The sequence below is a fragment of the Equus przewalskii genome, chromosome X, assembly GCF_037783145.1.
Source record: "Equus przewalskii isolate Varuska chromosome X, EquPr2, whole genome shotgun sequence".
Lineage (NCBI taxonomy): Eukaryota > Metazoa > Chordata > Mammalia > Perissodactyla > Equidae > Equus > Equus przewalskii.
In genome coordinates this window covers 108,366,363-108,382,717 of record NC_091863.1, presented here as the reverse complement: position 1 = coordinate 108,382,717, position 16,355 = coordinate 108,366,363, and the positions used below count along the sequence as shown (strand labels likewise).

The window sequence follows — 16,355 nt, the reverse complement described above, 5'->3', positions numbered from 1 at the left end:
TTTTTACAGAACCAATAAAATTTTAAGAGGCAGAAGCGACCTTATAAATATCTTGTCCAATTCTGTTTTATAGATTGGAAATCTGAAACCCAGAGACGTGAAGTGACCTGCCCAAAGTCATACCGAGCCAGTGACAGAGGTGGAGCTACAAGTCAGGTCTCCTGACTCCTGTACTCACTAATAATGTAGTCTGGTCACTCCCCTAAAAGGTTGATATGCACAATTATGTTACCAATTTACTTTGCTGTCAAGTAATGCCACCAGATCTCCAATTTCATACATATAGCTTGTTGGTCAATTGATAGGATTCAGTTAATAACCGCATTAATTGAATGCATTTCTTCTGAGAGACCATGGTCATTAAGTCTCCCACTATTAAGAAAGTTGAGCAAGTTTCCAAGATTCCTATATGATGTTTGACTCTCTCTACCTATGTATTATAGACATTCGTGAAACTCAATCTTATTTGCTCTTGGGTTAAGAACCACATTTTGAAGAATCTGTGAGATATCATGGAATTTAAGAGAAACAAAGCTACCTTTTTGCCAGAGTATTTATTGTTCTCTGGCCTTTTCTAAATGCACCATTTCAACTACCTGACAGTGAAATTTACCTGGATGATAGATTTTTCAAGCTCAACTTTTAAGATCTAAAATATTTAAAAACACTTCAGGCAAATTGTAATTAATTTTCTCCATAGATATCCAAAGTACCACACATGCATTTTCAGCATGGATATTTATATATGGTTGCTTCTAGGTGAATTTTAAAAATTCATTTAGGTGATGAGATTAAATATATCCTGTAGTGGGAGTATTGATAATTCAAGGAGCAGGGACAAAGATTAATGCAGAATTAGAATCTTAACTCATGTGCTTTTAATAGCTCATTTGATTTGCTTCAATTCTCAAGAGCCAATGAAACAGGCCCCCTAGATACAAATTCTAACCCCATCCCCTCTTTTCAATATAAAAGCTTTCTAATAGTGAGAGTTGTTCAACAGTAGAATGAACTGTCGTGTGAAGGAGTCAGTTCATTACTACAAGATTTCAAACTAAGGCTAAAAGACAATCTGTCTGGAGTTCTTCAAAAGGATTCCTGCATTGAAAGGTAGATTAAAAGACTTCTAAAATCTTTTAAGTTCTAAGATTCTGATTCCAATATTGTCTTTCTCTCCTACTTTTATAATACAGAGATCCTTTCATATGTGTATCTGTAGTCATATTATCTTAGAATGCCTTGCATCATTATTATTTTCGTACTTATGCTATGCGCTTGAAGATAAGGATGGTACCTCACCCATCTTCATATATCCTATAATTTTTTTCTTAAGGGTTGAGTAGACTCCATGCATTTTTCTTTTTAAAGATTGGCACCTGAGCTAACAATTGTTGCCAATCTTCTTTTTTTTTTTCTGCTTTTTCTCCCCAAATCCCCCCAGTATATAGTTGTATATCTTTTTTTAGTTGTGGGTCCTTCTAGTTGTGGCATGTGGGACACCACCTCAACATGGCCTGACAAGTGGTGTCATGTCCGCGCCCAGGATCCAAACCAGCAAAACCCTGGGCTGCCAAAGCGGAGCTCGTGAACCTAACCACTCGGCCACAGGGCCGGCCTCTATCCTACAATTTAAGCACAGTTTCCTGTACACAGAAAGCATTCATTAGATACTTATTGAATATACTTGAAATTACAAGCTTGATTGGTTGATTTAGTCATTATAAATTTTAAGAACCATATTTGTTTTCCTGATTGAGAATCTAACTTATTACTGCAGTGAGCTTCATGTTAGGATGAATTTGGAGTGCTGCTCTTTTATAAGGTTACAAGTAAAACAGGAATATTTGATTGAACATGAACATATATTTAAGACTTAAAAATGATGCTTTAAAGGGGCTGGCCCCGTGGCCGAGTGGTTAAGTTCGCGTGCTCCGCTGCAGGCGGCCCAGTGTTTCGTTGGTTGGAATCCTGGGCGCGGACATGGCACTGCTCATCAGACCACGCTGAGGCAGCGTCCCGCATGCCACAACTAGAAGAACCCACAACGAAGAATATACAACTATGTACCGGGGGGCTTTGGGGAGAAAAAGGAAAAAGATAAAATCTTAAAAAAAAAAAAAATGATGCTTTAAAAACATTTGAAAAACATATTTCCTCCTTCATTTATCCTTTTATTGACAATGTGAAAACTAGCATATATATACCGGTACATACATATGTAATATATTTATAAATAAGCATATTTATAATATTTATTATCTATTTTTAATATATATTTAAATATTTAAATATATTTTTATATAATATATGTATTTATAATATATAAGAGGAAGACATACCAACACTTATATACAATATGGTCACCTCCTGTTCTCACATTTTTTTAAGATGGGCTATAAAATAGATGATTTAAAAAACTAGTTTAGGGCCGGCCCCATGGCTGAGTGGTTAAGCTCGTGCACTCTGCTTTGGCAGCCCAGGGTTTCACCAGTTCGGATCCCGGGCGCAGCCCTAGCACTGCTCATCAAACCATGCTGAGGTGGCATCCCACACGGCACAACCAGAAGGACCTACAACTAGAATATACAACTATGTACTGGGGGGCTTTGGGGAGAAGAAGAAGAAAAAAGAAGATTGGCAACAGATGTTGGCTCAGGGGCAATCTTAAAAAAATAATATAAAACAAAATTTTTAAAAAACTAATTTAATAAAAATGAAAGGAGCAAAGTAAAAATTCCAAAGTTATCCTGCTGTGGGTTGAATTGCGTCCCTAAAAAGGTAAAGTTGATGTCCTAACCCCCGGTACCTATGAATGTGACCATATTTGGAAATAGAGTCTTTGCAGATGTAATCAAGTTAAGATGCAGTCATACCAGATTATGGTGGGCCCCAAATCCAATGATTGGTGTCTTTATAAGAAGGCCATGTGAAAACACAGGGACACAGGGAGAACCCCGTGTGATGACAGAGATAGAGATGAGTCATACATCTACAAGGCAAGGATTTCCGGAGCCACCAGAAGCTAGGAGAGAGACGTGAGGAGATTCTCCCTGAGAGCCTCCAGAGGGAACCAACTCTGCGGACACCTTAATCTTGGACTTCTAGCCTCCAGAACTGTGTGATAACCCAGTTCTATTGCTTTAGGCTACTGAGTTTGTGGTGCTTTGTTATGGCAGCCTAAGGAAACTAATACATGTTCTGCACAATGGAAAACTGACATGACAATTCCTTGGCACGTGTAGGATGACAAAATACAGCCTTACCATAATTTTTAAAAGTCAACCACAAAATATCATGTAAGAGTTAGAACTGCTTTAGTCTGAAAATCAATAAATGGAAAATCATTTAAGAAATGGATCTTCCCAATACACAAGCTGGAAAAGCAACAGAATGGAAAACTAACTACAAAATCCTTAATTATGAGCATATCATAGTGAGTTTTGACATCCTAGGGTACAACTAAAACAAGAAAAACTAATTGAATAGAGTGAAAGAAATTGTCTGAGTTGAGAAAAGTATACCGAGATAGTCAAGATTACCAAGATTTATTGATAAAAGTTCCTTATACAACTGAGTAATAGTCTCACACCCATTGTTCACTTTCTCTGTCCTTAGTCTTTGTCCTTGAACATTCTGCAAAACTTTTTGTTTTGCTAAAGAGTCAAAAGTGCATGATGACCTTTTTGTCTGGCAATGATCTACAATTTCAGCAAGGAACATCACTGCAATCACACCTCATTCCATGAGGGCCCCCTTATATGTTCACAATTGGTCCACTAAAGGTCTGGCAAGTAAAAAAGCTGAGTAACAAAGGTAATATTGATTGTTTACTTGTCCTTAGCCAGTCTGTAGCATCCTGTCCCAGCTTCGGGAGACCATCATGATCCCAATCATCTCATAAATACTCAGTTTCATTTATTGATAGGTGAACAGAGTCTCCTCCCACATATATGTCCATTCTAATCAATTCTACAGGGGACATTGTCCAAAAGTTCTTGGTGTCACAGTCTTTTTCCCATGTGGGGCATTCTGATTATTTCCCATGACATGGAAAAACGTTTTATAAATATTGTAGGCAACCATTCCTATTTCATTAGGTGAGGAAATTTAAACCAATTCTCAACTTCACTTCATGAGGATACATTTTTATTTTTCAAATTGCTAATATGACCCCCAATTACTTAAAGCACTTACTATAGATTTAAAATCCTTAACACGTGATTTTTCTTATTGAAAAAAAACCCCTTAAGACTTTTGAATAGAAAATTGGGGTTTAAACAGTTATAGCCCTTAGGGAACAACTAGAAGCACATGATTCTTGCAGAAAAACCCAAGCATATTAAGCCTCTATTTAATCAAATCAGTAGTCGTGATGATGAATAAAAGGTAATTCATAGAAATGTAGACCACAACTTATCGACATTGTCTTTTTTCCACACTTAATTAGAATACAAAATTAATCAGGGATAATCAGGTTAAGCACAAATTGAGTGAATTTTCCTGCTACTCAATTAGCTTTTATTCATCTTGCTTCCCCTACCTGTCCCTTCCCAACAAATTAAACATTCAAGGATTCATGTGCAAAATAGGCAATCCTTGGATCAGTATGGTATAACTAGCTTAGTTTTAAAAACAGCTTTTGATAGCTAATTTTTCCCTATCAAGTAGAAACTAGTAATTACTGAAAATATTATTAAAAACTAGCATGGGCATTCAGCACATAATAAAAAGTCATTTTACCTGTTGATTAATGGAACAATTATATTTGATCAGAACTTATAATTTTATCTATTTATTCCCATAAATAAATAGAGCTCAATTATTTTTTTAAAAGTCAAGTTGTTTCTATACATTAGCAGCTTGAAGATGAATGACTGTGTCTTCAACATAGCTCTTATTTGGAAAATACCTTTGAAAATATTACTACATTGCTTTTAAGGGCATACGCAAGAATTAAACATGCAAGTTTTGTAGATAAACAGAATTTTAGGAAATTAAGGAAAAAAGATATATAGGAAATAATCTAAATTATACCATACAATTCTGTTGTTGCTCCAACGTGTGTGTGTGTGTATGTGTGTGGTGTATGAAAGAGAGACAGAGAGCATGTGTGTTCTGCCATTGGTGAGAAAGTCTTGGGATGGGTGAATCACTTAGTTGAAAGTACATCAACTAGAATAAATGGAGAACCAGAATCAGAAGGCGACACAGGAGAGTTTGTGACAGTGCTGATTTTAGCTAGTGAATTACAAGAAGATCCTGCATTGCCGTTGTTCCCATCAAGAGCATCCGAAGATAGACTAGGAGAGGAACATGTAACCAACTGATAACAGAATTAAAGAAATCTCTGTGAACTCTGCTTCGTCTACAAATGAACGCAAAATATGTGAAGCAAAGAACTGGCACTCGTTACAAGAGCAGTTTCACCAGAACAGTAAAACAAAACCAACAGTAGCAATAAATAGAAATCCACTCACTGTATTTCCCATTTTGATCATTAAAACATGCTTTCTTGGCGCTCTTTTTCAATAATACGCTCAGCCTAACACAGCACACAAAAAGCCAAGGTAGAAAAGATGGGAAGAAGATGACTTTTTTCCAAGTTTGCACTTGTACGTATTTCGCTATTACCTCTTAATCTAATGCCAAAACCCTACTTCTAAGAACGTATCCACCCTATATTAATGTCACACATAAATGTTAGTGAGAAGAACTAAGGTTAATAGTATTCATTTGGGAGATTAATTTTATAACTTCTAAAAATATTTAATAATATACCCTACTTCTGAATATATACAATACCCAAAGTAGACTTAAAAAACAAGTGAAAATGGTCAATAAATGTTTAAAACCTCATGCTAATACTCACCAGGCATTCATATCAGACACCTGGTTAGTATCAGAAGGAAGCACGTCGGTTGGGCCTTGGAAAAATCTCTTTGGCTGATCTTCAAATGCCATTTCAGCTATGAGAAAAAAGCAGACCAAGGTAGATATGTTTTATGTAACACATTTATTATGCTTTTAATTGCAAAACTAAGACTTGTTCATTGCAGTTAATTTATAAAATACAAAAAAAATGCAAAGGAAAAATTTTTATACCACCATTATCCAACATAACTACTTTTCAGTAATTCCTGAATGTTTGTGTATATATATGATTGTTTTTAAACAAAATTGGATTTGTACTGTATATAATATCGATATGTAATCTACTTTTTGTTTTTAATGGTTATAATTCTCATATTATTAATCAAATTCTACAACATGATTTTCTATAGCTATGTAGTAAGGCTGCACCATAATTTAATCGCATTCCTTATTTTAAACCTTTTGGTTGTTTCTATCTGTATTTTGCCAAGCCTATACAATGAACTAAATAGATCAATTCTTTTATAACATACAAGGAACAAAAAATAAATATATTTTTACAGATTTAGAAGAAATATCTAATCTCAAAAAACTGCATTGCTACAATCTTCACCTCGAAGTAAATGTTAAAATCTGCACAATGTTACACATTCATGTGATAATTATATCTGGATGCGAGAAACACCCATAACTTGGGTGTTCAAGCCCATAACTTCTGGAGTGGAATATATTTGAATAATAAAACACTAAGGCCACCTACTCATTAAAAAATATCCCTAGAAGCAGAGATTCCACAGACCTTCCTTAGGAGTATAACCAGGGTTCATAAAGCTCCAAAGAGGTCTGGGTATCCTATGCCATGCCAGACCACACTTACACAGTTATGGAAAAGCTACTCATCTCTCCTTTTTGGTCTAAATTTAAAAGAAGACAAATCAAAACAAATTCATCATAGAAGAAGACTGGAATTTTCTTTGCAAACCATTATTACTTGTAAAACGGTATTTACGTTGCCCAGTTCCTGCAGATTTCTCAGAATTCCCACTTGAGGCCTTATCTGCTCTTGCTTACTCCGAATGGAAGTAACTGCTGCTTACCACCATAAAATATGCCTTCATATGCTCGGAGACGCTAATGTTTATCTCACACTCTCCTCTGCTTTACAGAGTCCTCATTCTTTCTTGTTTCTCCCCCCCAGGACCCCCTTTTGGTTTTTCATACCATCGTTCCCTACACTTCACTTGTATTAGTGAGCTCCAAATAGGCCACAGTTTGCTGTTTCAAATAAATATTCATATTCTAAAATATATAAATAAAATTTAATTTCTGTTTAATCTGTTACTGCATCTGAAAGGCCAGATGAATTTTGACTAAATTTGTATAGGCTATGTTTGGGAGGGTTTGACTTAAAATATAGACTATATGGTATATATAGAAACCGCTTCGCAGTTCCTAGGGACACCTCAAAGAAATGAGGCCGTCATCGTCCAGAGCAGCTGCAAACTAGGAGCAAGAGACTTGTGTGAGACATGCCATGTCCACCAAGACGCTTGGCAGAAACCAAGTCTATTATGTTAAAATTGAAATATAAAAGCAATTTTTTAAATCATAAATTCTAAGAAAATTCCAGGCACTTTCAATGTCATAAAACACTTCATGTATAAATGCCTTAAAAGGAGAATTATTTTAATTTAGTAAAACACTAGCTTCAATTTAAGCACATTTTATTTTAAATACGCAAATGACCCAAATTTCTAACAGCTCTTAAACTGTTAATATATTTGAATGTCTTTTCAACAGCAGCCAAACTTCACAGCACAGGCAAAAGAGCCCTAAGCTAGGTCATCGATCCATTGTCATAAAACAAGGTGCTTAGTTTGGAAAAGAGTATTTTCCAGAATTGATCTAACCTTAGTCTTAGAATATAGGAAGTACATGTTGAATTAGGTATGCCGTTAGGAATATTACCATTAATCAACCCAAAATACATGGAACATTGGAATACATTTCAATTTCTTTCCCTAGAGTTTTGCTCTCCTCCTTTTCCTTCGCCTCCCCTCCTCCCTCCTTTTCTTCTTCTCTTTCCCATCTTAATGGATTTTTCACAAATACACATTATTAAAGTTGAATATCCTTTCCTATTTATCCTTTTTTCCTCCCTATTAGAGTTAAACTTTGTACTAAGCCTATAATTCAGTAGTGGTATTAACAAAAAAGGAAGAAGAAGATAGCTTAGTGAGGCAGCATTGAGAAATGGGATCCAGGACTGTGGGAGTTTAAGAAAAGCACTTTTGTTCTTTCCACTGCCCTTTTATTACTGAGTAGGTGGGTCATTTTCCATATACTTAACCGAAAGTAACCCTCATAAAGAAATGAAACATCAAAGAACATACATCTTAGCATATATCTTTAGTGTTGTAAGTGGATCTAGTTTGTTTCAACTTCTTCATACGATATCAGTGTGTCCGTGCGGCAGGGGGGCAGGGAGGGCAGGGGCTGAGATTCAGCAGAATATTTGATGACTGACTCTGTGCATTTGTTCATTCCCCACCTTGTTTCAGAAAGTATTTAAGGCAGCTAGCTTGGTGAATTATACTTATACAATGAAAATCATAATAGTTGACTAAACCGAAATTAAATTTCTCAATTCACATTTATGTAGCACATTATAACTTTCAGAATGTCTTTACACATAGTTTCGTTTGAGTAAAACAAAAGGCCTCAATAACTTACCAAATACATTTTAAATAAATAAATCCTTTAAAAATGAATTTTATATAACATTTGATTTTATATGATATTTTATAAAAATAATTCAAAGTGATATTTATTTCTGCTGGTAGATAAAAATACCTTTTCTTTTTAATGGTCCAAGAATACTTGGTGTAATAGTGTTGGTGGGGCTTTGACTTCTTCTTCTAAAATGAAATTATGACAATCATTACAAGAAAATATTTGAACAAAATGAGCTACGACTATTTCATTATAACATATCTAAGGACATACACTTTAAAAGAGGACTCTGTGTAGTACCCCACAGCACATTATTGTATTGCTTTTCTCTAAATATGAGTAAAAAAGGAAGCCCCGAGGACAGCAGACTGTCTTGTAATTTATAAGGATTCAGGATTTTCCCAAGTTGTGGGGGAAAAGCTAGAGGGACCTGCAGTTCTCACTGTGACTTGCCTCGAATCAAAATGAGAATCATGGGTGAGCGAGTGGGGGCAGTTGTTTTAAGCTTCAAGAGTTAGCTCTGATCCTCACCAACAAGCTCAGTCAGAGGAAGACCATATTCAAAGAAGGTTAATGAGTTACTGATTCTTCATATGTTCATGTTCTCAAATGTTCTCGGTCACTTTATTCTTTTCGATATACAAAATGACGAACCAAAACAATGACATTTAATTTAGCTAAAAAGACATTGCTTCTTTGGTTGTCACAGAACCTGGAACTATAATTTCTTTTCAGTTTCTACCATTCTTATTTTCTAAGCAATTTGGGATTTTCATACAATATAAACTTACATTGTAAATTCTTCCATAGGATTAGCAACAGGAGCCAGAGGTGAACCGGTGCAACTCATACAAGTTTGCGATGACGTAGAAGAACACAGCTAAAACCAAATTGGAACAGAGGTTTTAAAACGACTACTTTTCTCTGAAAGCAGATCAGTGGTTTCCGAGGGTGCGTGGGGTTTGGGGGAAAGGAGATGGAGTGCAACAGATCATGAGGAAATTTAGAGTGTGGGAACTGTTCCATATCTTGATTGTGGATACAGTTACAGGATTGTACACAATTATCAAAATTAATCAAATCATATACTTAAAAGTTGGTGACTTCTGTTATATGTAAATAATAGTTTAAGAAATGAAAAGGACGGCAAAACTGTCATTTAGAATCAGATGTCCTATAGGAAAATATATCCCCCAAGAGATCTGGGTGGACAAACCTTAATGTTTCATAAATATTTCAAGGGACACAGACTTTTAGGCACTCGTTTCTTACCTGCTCAATCCCCATAGGGGGAGAAGCTGCTGGGGATAAATCAAAGCACTTTGGAGAAGCTGGCTTCTCTAGGTTGCTGTCACTCTGTGTAAGCAGAAAACAGTGTACAATTACAGCACCAACTGCTTACCTATGAAATATTTAGGGAGATAGCTGTTACATGGGGAAGGGCATCCTTACTGAGTTAGCCGTTGTCCACGCTGCGGAGCTCTCATCATCCTGAAACAAGCAGAGAACCAAAGATTCACTTCAATGAGCAAAGGCACCCTTTGCCCTTTGGGAAGGAGAGCTACATGGCAGTTGAGGGGCTTCCCTAGTCTCCAAAAAGACCTAGAATGTGAGCACTCAATATCGAGCAATCCTGACTATATACATAGAGCCTAAATTGAAATTTTGCTCTTTGGGTTTAACCTGTGCTTGATTATTGAAAACTATAACACTATGTCCAGGAAAGAATAAAAAAGGATTTGGTTAGAACTAAGATACAAATGGAACAGCAAAAATAACTACAGCTATGAAAAATGTTTACAGATTTTAAGTAGACAAAATGAGTACTGCATAATTCAGGATTTTAAAATGCGCTCTTTTCCTTTCCAGGTAAAGTTATGTTACATGCTCCCTTCCTCCTCCTAACGCACTCGCATATTCACTCACTCGGTCATTCACTCACGCCAACACCTAAAGCAATTAGAATCGGGTCAGTCAAGGGAATCCAAAGCATCTACAAATTGTATTAGCGTCAAAACATGAAAAGTGACAGGATCCAGCGGATATCTACTCAGTCTCCAGGACCTACTCCTAAATCAGGGGTAGATGGCCATCTAAGGCACTCAGGGCCCAAAGGAAAATAAGATGTCACTGCTTCTGCTGATGACCCATTTCCTTATGTAATAATTCCCAAATCTGAAAATTGACATCTAACCAGAATCTCTTCTACTCAAATTTCAGCTCAATTCTTATTCTGTCATTATCTGAGACATCCATGGAAAAGAACCCTAAACATCATTCAACTACCACAACTAAGTAATCATAATGTGTACAGAGACATTAAAAGATGTTAGCAAGGGCTGTAACTAAGTTCCAAATATGTTTAAATTAAAGGTTGTATGTTAAAATGTTAGTGGGAGTATATGTGTTACAGGCATAAAAATGTAGTATTTTCCCAGTAAATCTACTGTCATTGGTTTAAAACTCTAATACATAGTTAATAAATTATGTAGAAGGGAGTGAAATCATTTATTATTTTGTCATCTAAGCGATTTAACTAGTACAACTGAACTTTCGTAAGGCCGACTAGGACAGAGAGGAAGCTGGTACACAATGATGGTTTGGTATCAGACAACTATTTACTTTGAACCCCACTTTCAAACAATGCTAGTTATTTTGATGGGTAAATCATAAACTTTCCTAAGAGCAATCAGAAATTATTTATGCAGCACATGTAATTTTAGTTTCAAATGAGAGCTTAGATTTCTAGAAATTACAGCAAAACTAGGTAGCACCAACACTGAAAATCAGTAACAATCTCAAGTTTTCTACAAAATTGAGTGTTAATACCATACCAGGTTCGAATTTTCTTTCCAAGGTTGACCTATCTGTATTGCGGTTTGTACCTCCCTATAAAAGAAAAGACATCAGTACTGCAGTTGCCTGTCTAAAGGAAAAGATGTGACTGAATATACAAATGATAGAATAGAAACTCAAAGTACAGTACTCACCATGTACGCATTGCTTCTCTATTTATTAAATCCATGCCTTCCTCCTGAAAGGTGAGAACATGAGAATGAACTGAATACAAGTTCCTATGGTTTTAAAAAGTGATTTCATTTGGCTGCACCTTTAGTAGTATTCCCCGAGCTATAGAAGGGCTAGAGTATAAACGAATTTCTAACAAGTGTCTGGTTCTCTTCATTTCATTGTTGCACCTACCATACCAACAGTACATCCAATATGCAGGAACTGATTAGATGAAAAACTTTGTACATTTCTTCATTCAAAAGAGAAAACATCAAACATTCAATATTATACTATTTCTCCTACCATTAATACTATGATATTAATAAATAGTACTCACAGTTCAATACAAACTAAATGTCTATCAGTGTGGGTTTGCTTAAGTAAATAATGGTACTAGGGCCGGCCCTGTGGCTGAGTGGTTAAGTTCATACGCTCCACTTCAGTGGCCCAGGGTTCGCTGGTTCAGATCCTGGGCTTGGATCTATGAACTGCTCATCAAGCCACGCTGTGGTGGCATCCCACATAGAGGAGCTAGAATGGCTTGCAACTAGAATACACAACTATGTACTGAGGCTTTGGGGAGAAAAAAAAATATTAAAAAAATAATAATGGTACAAGCATGATTTAAATCCAGTCATTGACATTGAAAAACATGTATTACATAGTAAGTAGGAAAAAAGATAGGCACTATTTATGTAAAATTGTAAGCAAGAGGTATTCAGAAGGATGTTCACCAAAAAGTTAACAGTACTTATCAATGAGTAGTGAGATTTGGGGTAATTTGTTCTTTCCTTGTACTTTACCATATTGTTTGACCTTTTTATAATATTCAAGTATCATTTTTCACATGAATAGTTATTTTTAAAAATAACCCACATATGGAAAGACATTCTACGTTCATGGATTGGAAGACTTAACATTGTTAAGATGGCAATACTACCCTAAGTGATCAACAGGTGCAAATGTAACCCGTAACAAAATCCCAATGGCATTTTTTGCAGAAATGGAAAAACCCATCCTAAAATTCACACGGAATCTTAAGGGGCTCCAAATAGCCAAAACAATCTTGCAAAAGAAGAATAAACTTGGAGGACTCACACTTACTGATTTCAAAACTTACTACAAAGCTACAGTAATCAAAACAGTGTGGTACTGGAATAAGGACAGACATATAGACCAATGGAATAGAAGAGAAAGCCCAGAAACAAATCCTTGCTTACATGGTCCAATGATTTTCAACAAGGGTGCTAAGACCATTCAATGAGGAAAGGATGGTCTTTTTAACAAATGGTGCTGGGAAACCTGAACCTCCACACACTAAAGAATGAAGTTGAACCCTTCCTTACTCCATCTATAAAAATTAACTCTAAATGGATCAGACCTAAACATAAGACCTAAAACCGTAAAACTCTTGGAAGAAAACACAGAGCAGGGCTGGCCTGGTGGCAGAGTGGTTAAGTTCATGTTCTCCGCTTTGGCGGCCCAGGGTTCACAGGTTTTGATCCTAGCCATGGTCCTAAACACTGTTCGTCAAGCCATGCTGTGGCGGCATCCCATACACAAAGTAGAGGAAGACTGGCTCAGGTGTTAGCTCAGGGACCATCTTCCTCAAGCAAAAGGAGGAAGATGGCAAAAGATGTTAGCTCAGGGCCTATCTTCCTCACAATCAAAAAAAAGGAAATAGAAAACATAGGGCAAAAACTTCATGACATTGGATTTGGCAATGATTTCTTCAATATAATACCAAAAGTACAGGTAACAAAAGAAAAATAGATAAATTGGACTTCATAAAAAGGTAAAACTTTTGTTCAGCAAAAGAGACTATCAAGAGAGTGAAAAGACAATCATAGAATTGGAGATGTTTGCAAATCATATATCTGATAAGGAATTAATATACAGAATATGTCAAAAAAACCCTACAACTCAACAACAACAACAAAACAATTCAATTAAAATATGGGCAAAGGACTTGAATAGTGTTTCTCCAAAGAAGATATACAAATGGTCAGTAGGCACATAAAAAAGATGCTCAACATCATTTGTCATTAGAGAAATGCGAATCAAAACCACAGTGAGCTACCACTTCACATTCATTAGGATAGCTATTGTTTAAAAATATGGAAAATAACAAGCGTTGGTGAGAATGTGGAGAAAGTGGAACCGTCATACATTGCTGGTGGGAATGCAAAATGGTGCAGACTCTGTGGAAAATAACTTGGTGGTTCCTCAAAAAGTTAAACATATGATCCAGCTATCCCACTCCTAGGTATATCCCAAAGAACTGAAAGCAGGGACTGAAATAGATACTTGTACACCAATGTTCATAGCAGCAGTATTCACAATAACCAAAAGGTGAAAACAACCTAAGCGTCCATCACCAGGTGAATGGATAAAAAAAAATGTGGTATATCCATTCAACAGACTATTTTGTTGTTGTTAGTATTGTCAAGTGGATTCTGACTCCTGGCAACCCTGTGTACAGCAGAGTGGAACCCTGCCGGTCTTTCTGCGCCATCCTCTCACCTTCCAGTGCTATATCAGACAATGCTCTGCTGCAATTCATACGGTTTTCATGGCCAATTTTTTCGGAAGTGGGTGGCCAGTTCCTTCTTCCAAGTCTGTCTTAGTCTGGAAGCTCTGCTAAAACCTGTCCACCATGGGTGACCCTGCTAGTATTTGAAATACCAGTGGCATAGCTTTCAGCATCACAGCAACATGCAGCCACCACAGCATGACAAGCAACACATGGATGGTATGGTCCTCTGACTGGAAAATGAACCCGGGCGGGGTAGTGAGAATGCCGAATCGTAACTACTAGACCACCAGGGCTGGCCAATAAGAATGAAGGTCTGACACATGCTAAAATATGGGTGAATCTTGAAAAAACTATGCTAAGTGAAACAAGCCAAACACGAAAAAACAAATATTGTATGATTCCACTTATAAGAGGTACCTGGAATAGTCAAATTCATAGAGACAGAAAGTAAAATACAGGTTACAGGAAATGGGGGGGGTGAAATGGTGAGTTATTGCTGAACAGGTAGAGTTTCTGTTTCACATGATGAAGTAGTTCTGGAAATGCAAAGTGATGATGGTTGCCCAACATTCTAAATGTATTTAATGGTACTGAATTGTACTCTTAAAAATGGTTAAGGGGCCGGCCCGGTGGCGCAGCAGTTAAGTTCACATGTTCCGCATCTTGGCAGCCCGGGGTTCTCTGTTTCGGATCCTAGGTGCAGACATGGCACCGCTTGGCAAAAAGCCATGCTGTGGTAGGCATCCCACATATAAAGTAGAGGAAGATGGGCAGGAAGATGGGCACAGATGTTAGCTCAGGGCCAGGCTTCCTCAGCAAAAAGAGGAGGACTGGCAGTAGTTAGCTCAGGGCTAATCGTCCTCAAAAAAAAAAAAAGGTTAAAAAAACCTCCACAGTCCAAATTCATCCTGGCATTCTTATTTTTATTTCTTTATTTATTTTTGGTGAGGAAGACTGTCACTGAGCTAACATCCTTGCCAATCTTCCTCTATTTTGTATGTGGGACGCCATCACAGCATGGCTGATGAGTGGTGTAGGTCTGCGCCCGGGAGCCAAACCTGCGAACCCTGGGCCACCAAAGCAGAGTGTGCAAACTCAACCACTACGCCACCAGGCCAGCTCCCATTCTGGCATTCTTAAAAGCATATTTCACACATACTAAAGCATCTAGGATAGTGCTGGGCAAATACAGTGCTAAAAATTATTGGGAACATAAAATAAGCAGATGAGCGTTCCCTAAATGGGCCTAGAATCATATTTGAGAGACAAGCTTTATTTATATTGTCAGTACTCTCCAAAGTAAGCATGATCATAGCCCAGGAGGTGTACAAGATGATCTAGAGAAGCAAAAAGAAAAAAAATAGAAATTCCATTTTTATATTTTTTAAAATTTAAGATAGTAAGTAATGAAGGCTTGCTGATATTAGACACACAGATTGATGCAGGTGCCCTCACTCAGCCCACAGAGTCTAAAGATCTCATGAAAGAAGAGCATTTTTTTAGCTAATGAGAACTAATTGCAGTTCATCTGTGCCAAGTTAGGTGGACGTACACATATATTACCCAGTTTTAACTAAACCAAGTTCCACAAAATGCACAAGCCCCTTAACAAGATTCCTACAAGAAACCTGGGACAGAAGATTCATAATGAGGGTCTAAGTAAATAACAGGGAAATGGCAAAGGTGTAACTTATGCTACTCTTAGCACAGCTCATCATCTGCCACGTTATTGTGAAAACACAATGCTGAGCTAATCTGTTCTATCAAGGAGCTGGCTAAAATAATGCTAAATCTTTTAAGACTATTGGAAATATGAATTCATATTCACTCTCAATAATCTACTATAAAATTAAATTAAAATTTTTCTGAGATCATTTCATCTTTATCTCATCCTTTTTATACTTCTATTTTGTATATATCCTATGATTCACATTATATACAAGCACAGTAGTATAGACGTCCATAAGGTAAATACAGTATACATATATTGGAAGCATGTGCTCAAACATTTTTTACTGATGCAGTGTGTGATCAAAAGTTTAAAGATTATTGTCTACAGTATAAACAAATGTTATGAGTAGTCTGTAATGGAAGAGTAGTGCGAGTTGTGTGAGTCAAAATTTGACCTAGGCCTTGAAAGATGTTTAAAATCCGGACAAGCAGAGAGTGGAGGGAGGGTATTCCAAGCAGAAGGAACCACATGAAC

General features: G+C 36.7%; 1 protein-coding gene across 8 annotated transcripts in view; it reads right to left on the bottom strand.

Annotated features, from left to right (window-relative positions):
- The window catches only part of LOC103540460 (P2R1A-PPP2R2A-interacting phosphatase regulator 1-like), a 78,016-nt gene that overhangs the window by 38,621 nt on the left and 23,040 nt on the right, over window positions 1-16,355 (bottom strand). For all 8 annotated transcript variants that reach the window (XM_070604383.1, XM_008507050.2, XM_070604384.1 and 5 more), the window contains exons 4-10: window positions 11,595-11,638; window positions 11,439-11,493; window positions 10,057-10,095; window positions 9,877-9,960; window positions 9,396-9,484; window positions 8,725-8,789; window positions 5,870-5,966 (exon numbers count right to left, since the gene is read on the bottom strand). In XM_070604383.1, the coding sequence (XP_070460484.1) occupies window positions 5,870-5,966; window positions 8,725-8,789; window positions 9,396-9,484; window positions 9,877-9,960; window positions 10,057-10,095; window positions 11,439-11,493; window positions 11,595-11,638 (473 nt within the window). The remainder of the gene's footprint in view (window positions 1-5,869; window positions 5,967-8,724; window positions 8,790-9,395; window positions 9,485-9,876; window positions 9,961-10,056; window positions 10,096-11,438; window positions 11,494-11,594; window positions 11,639-16,355) is intronic.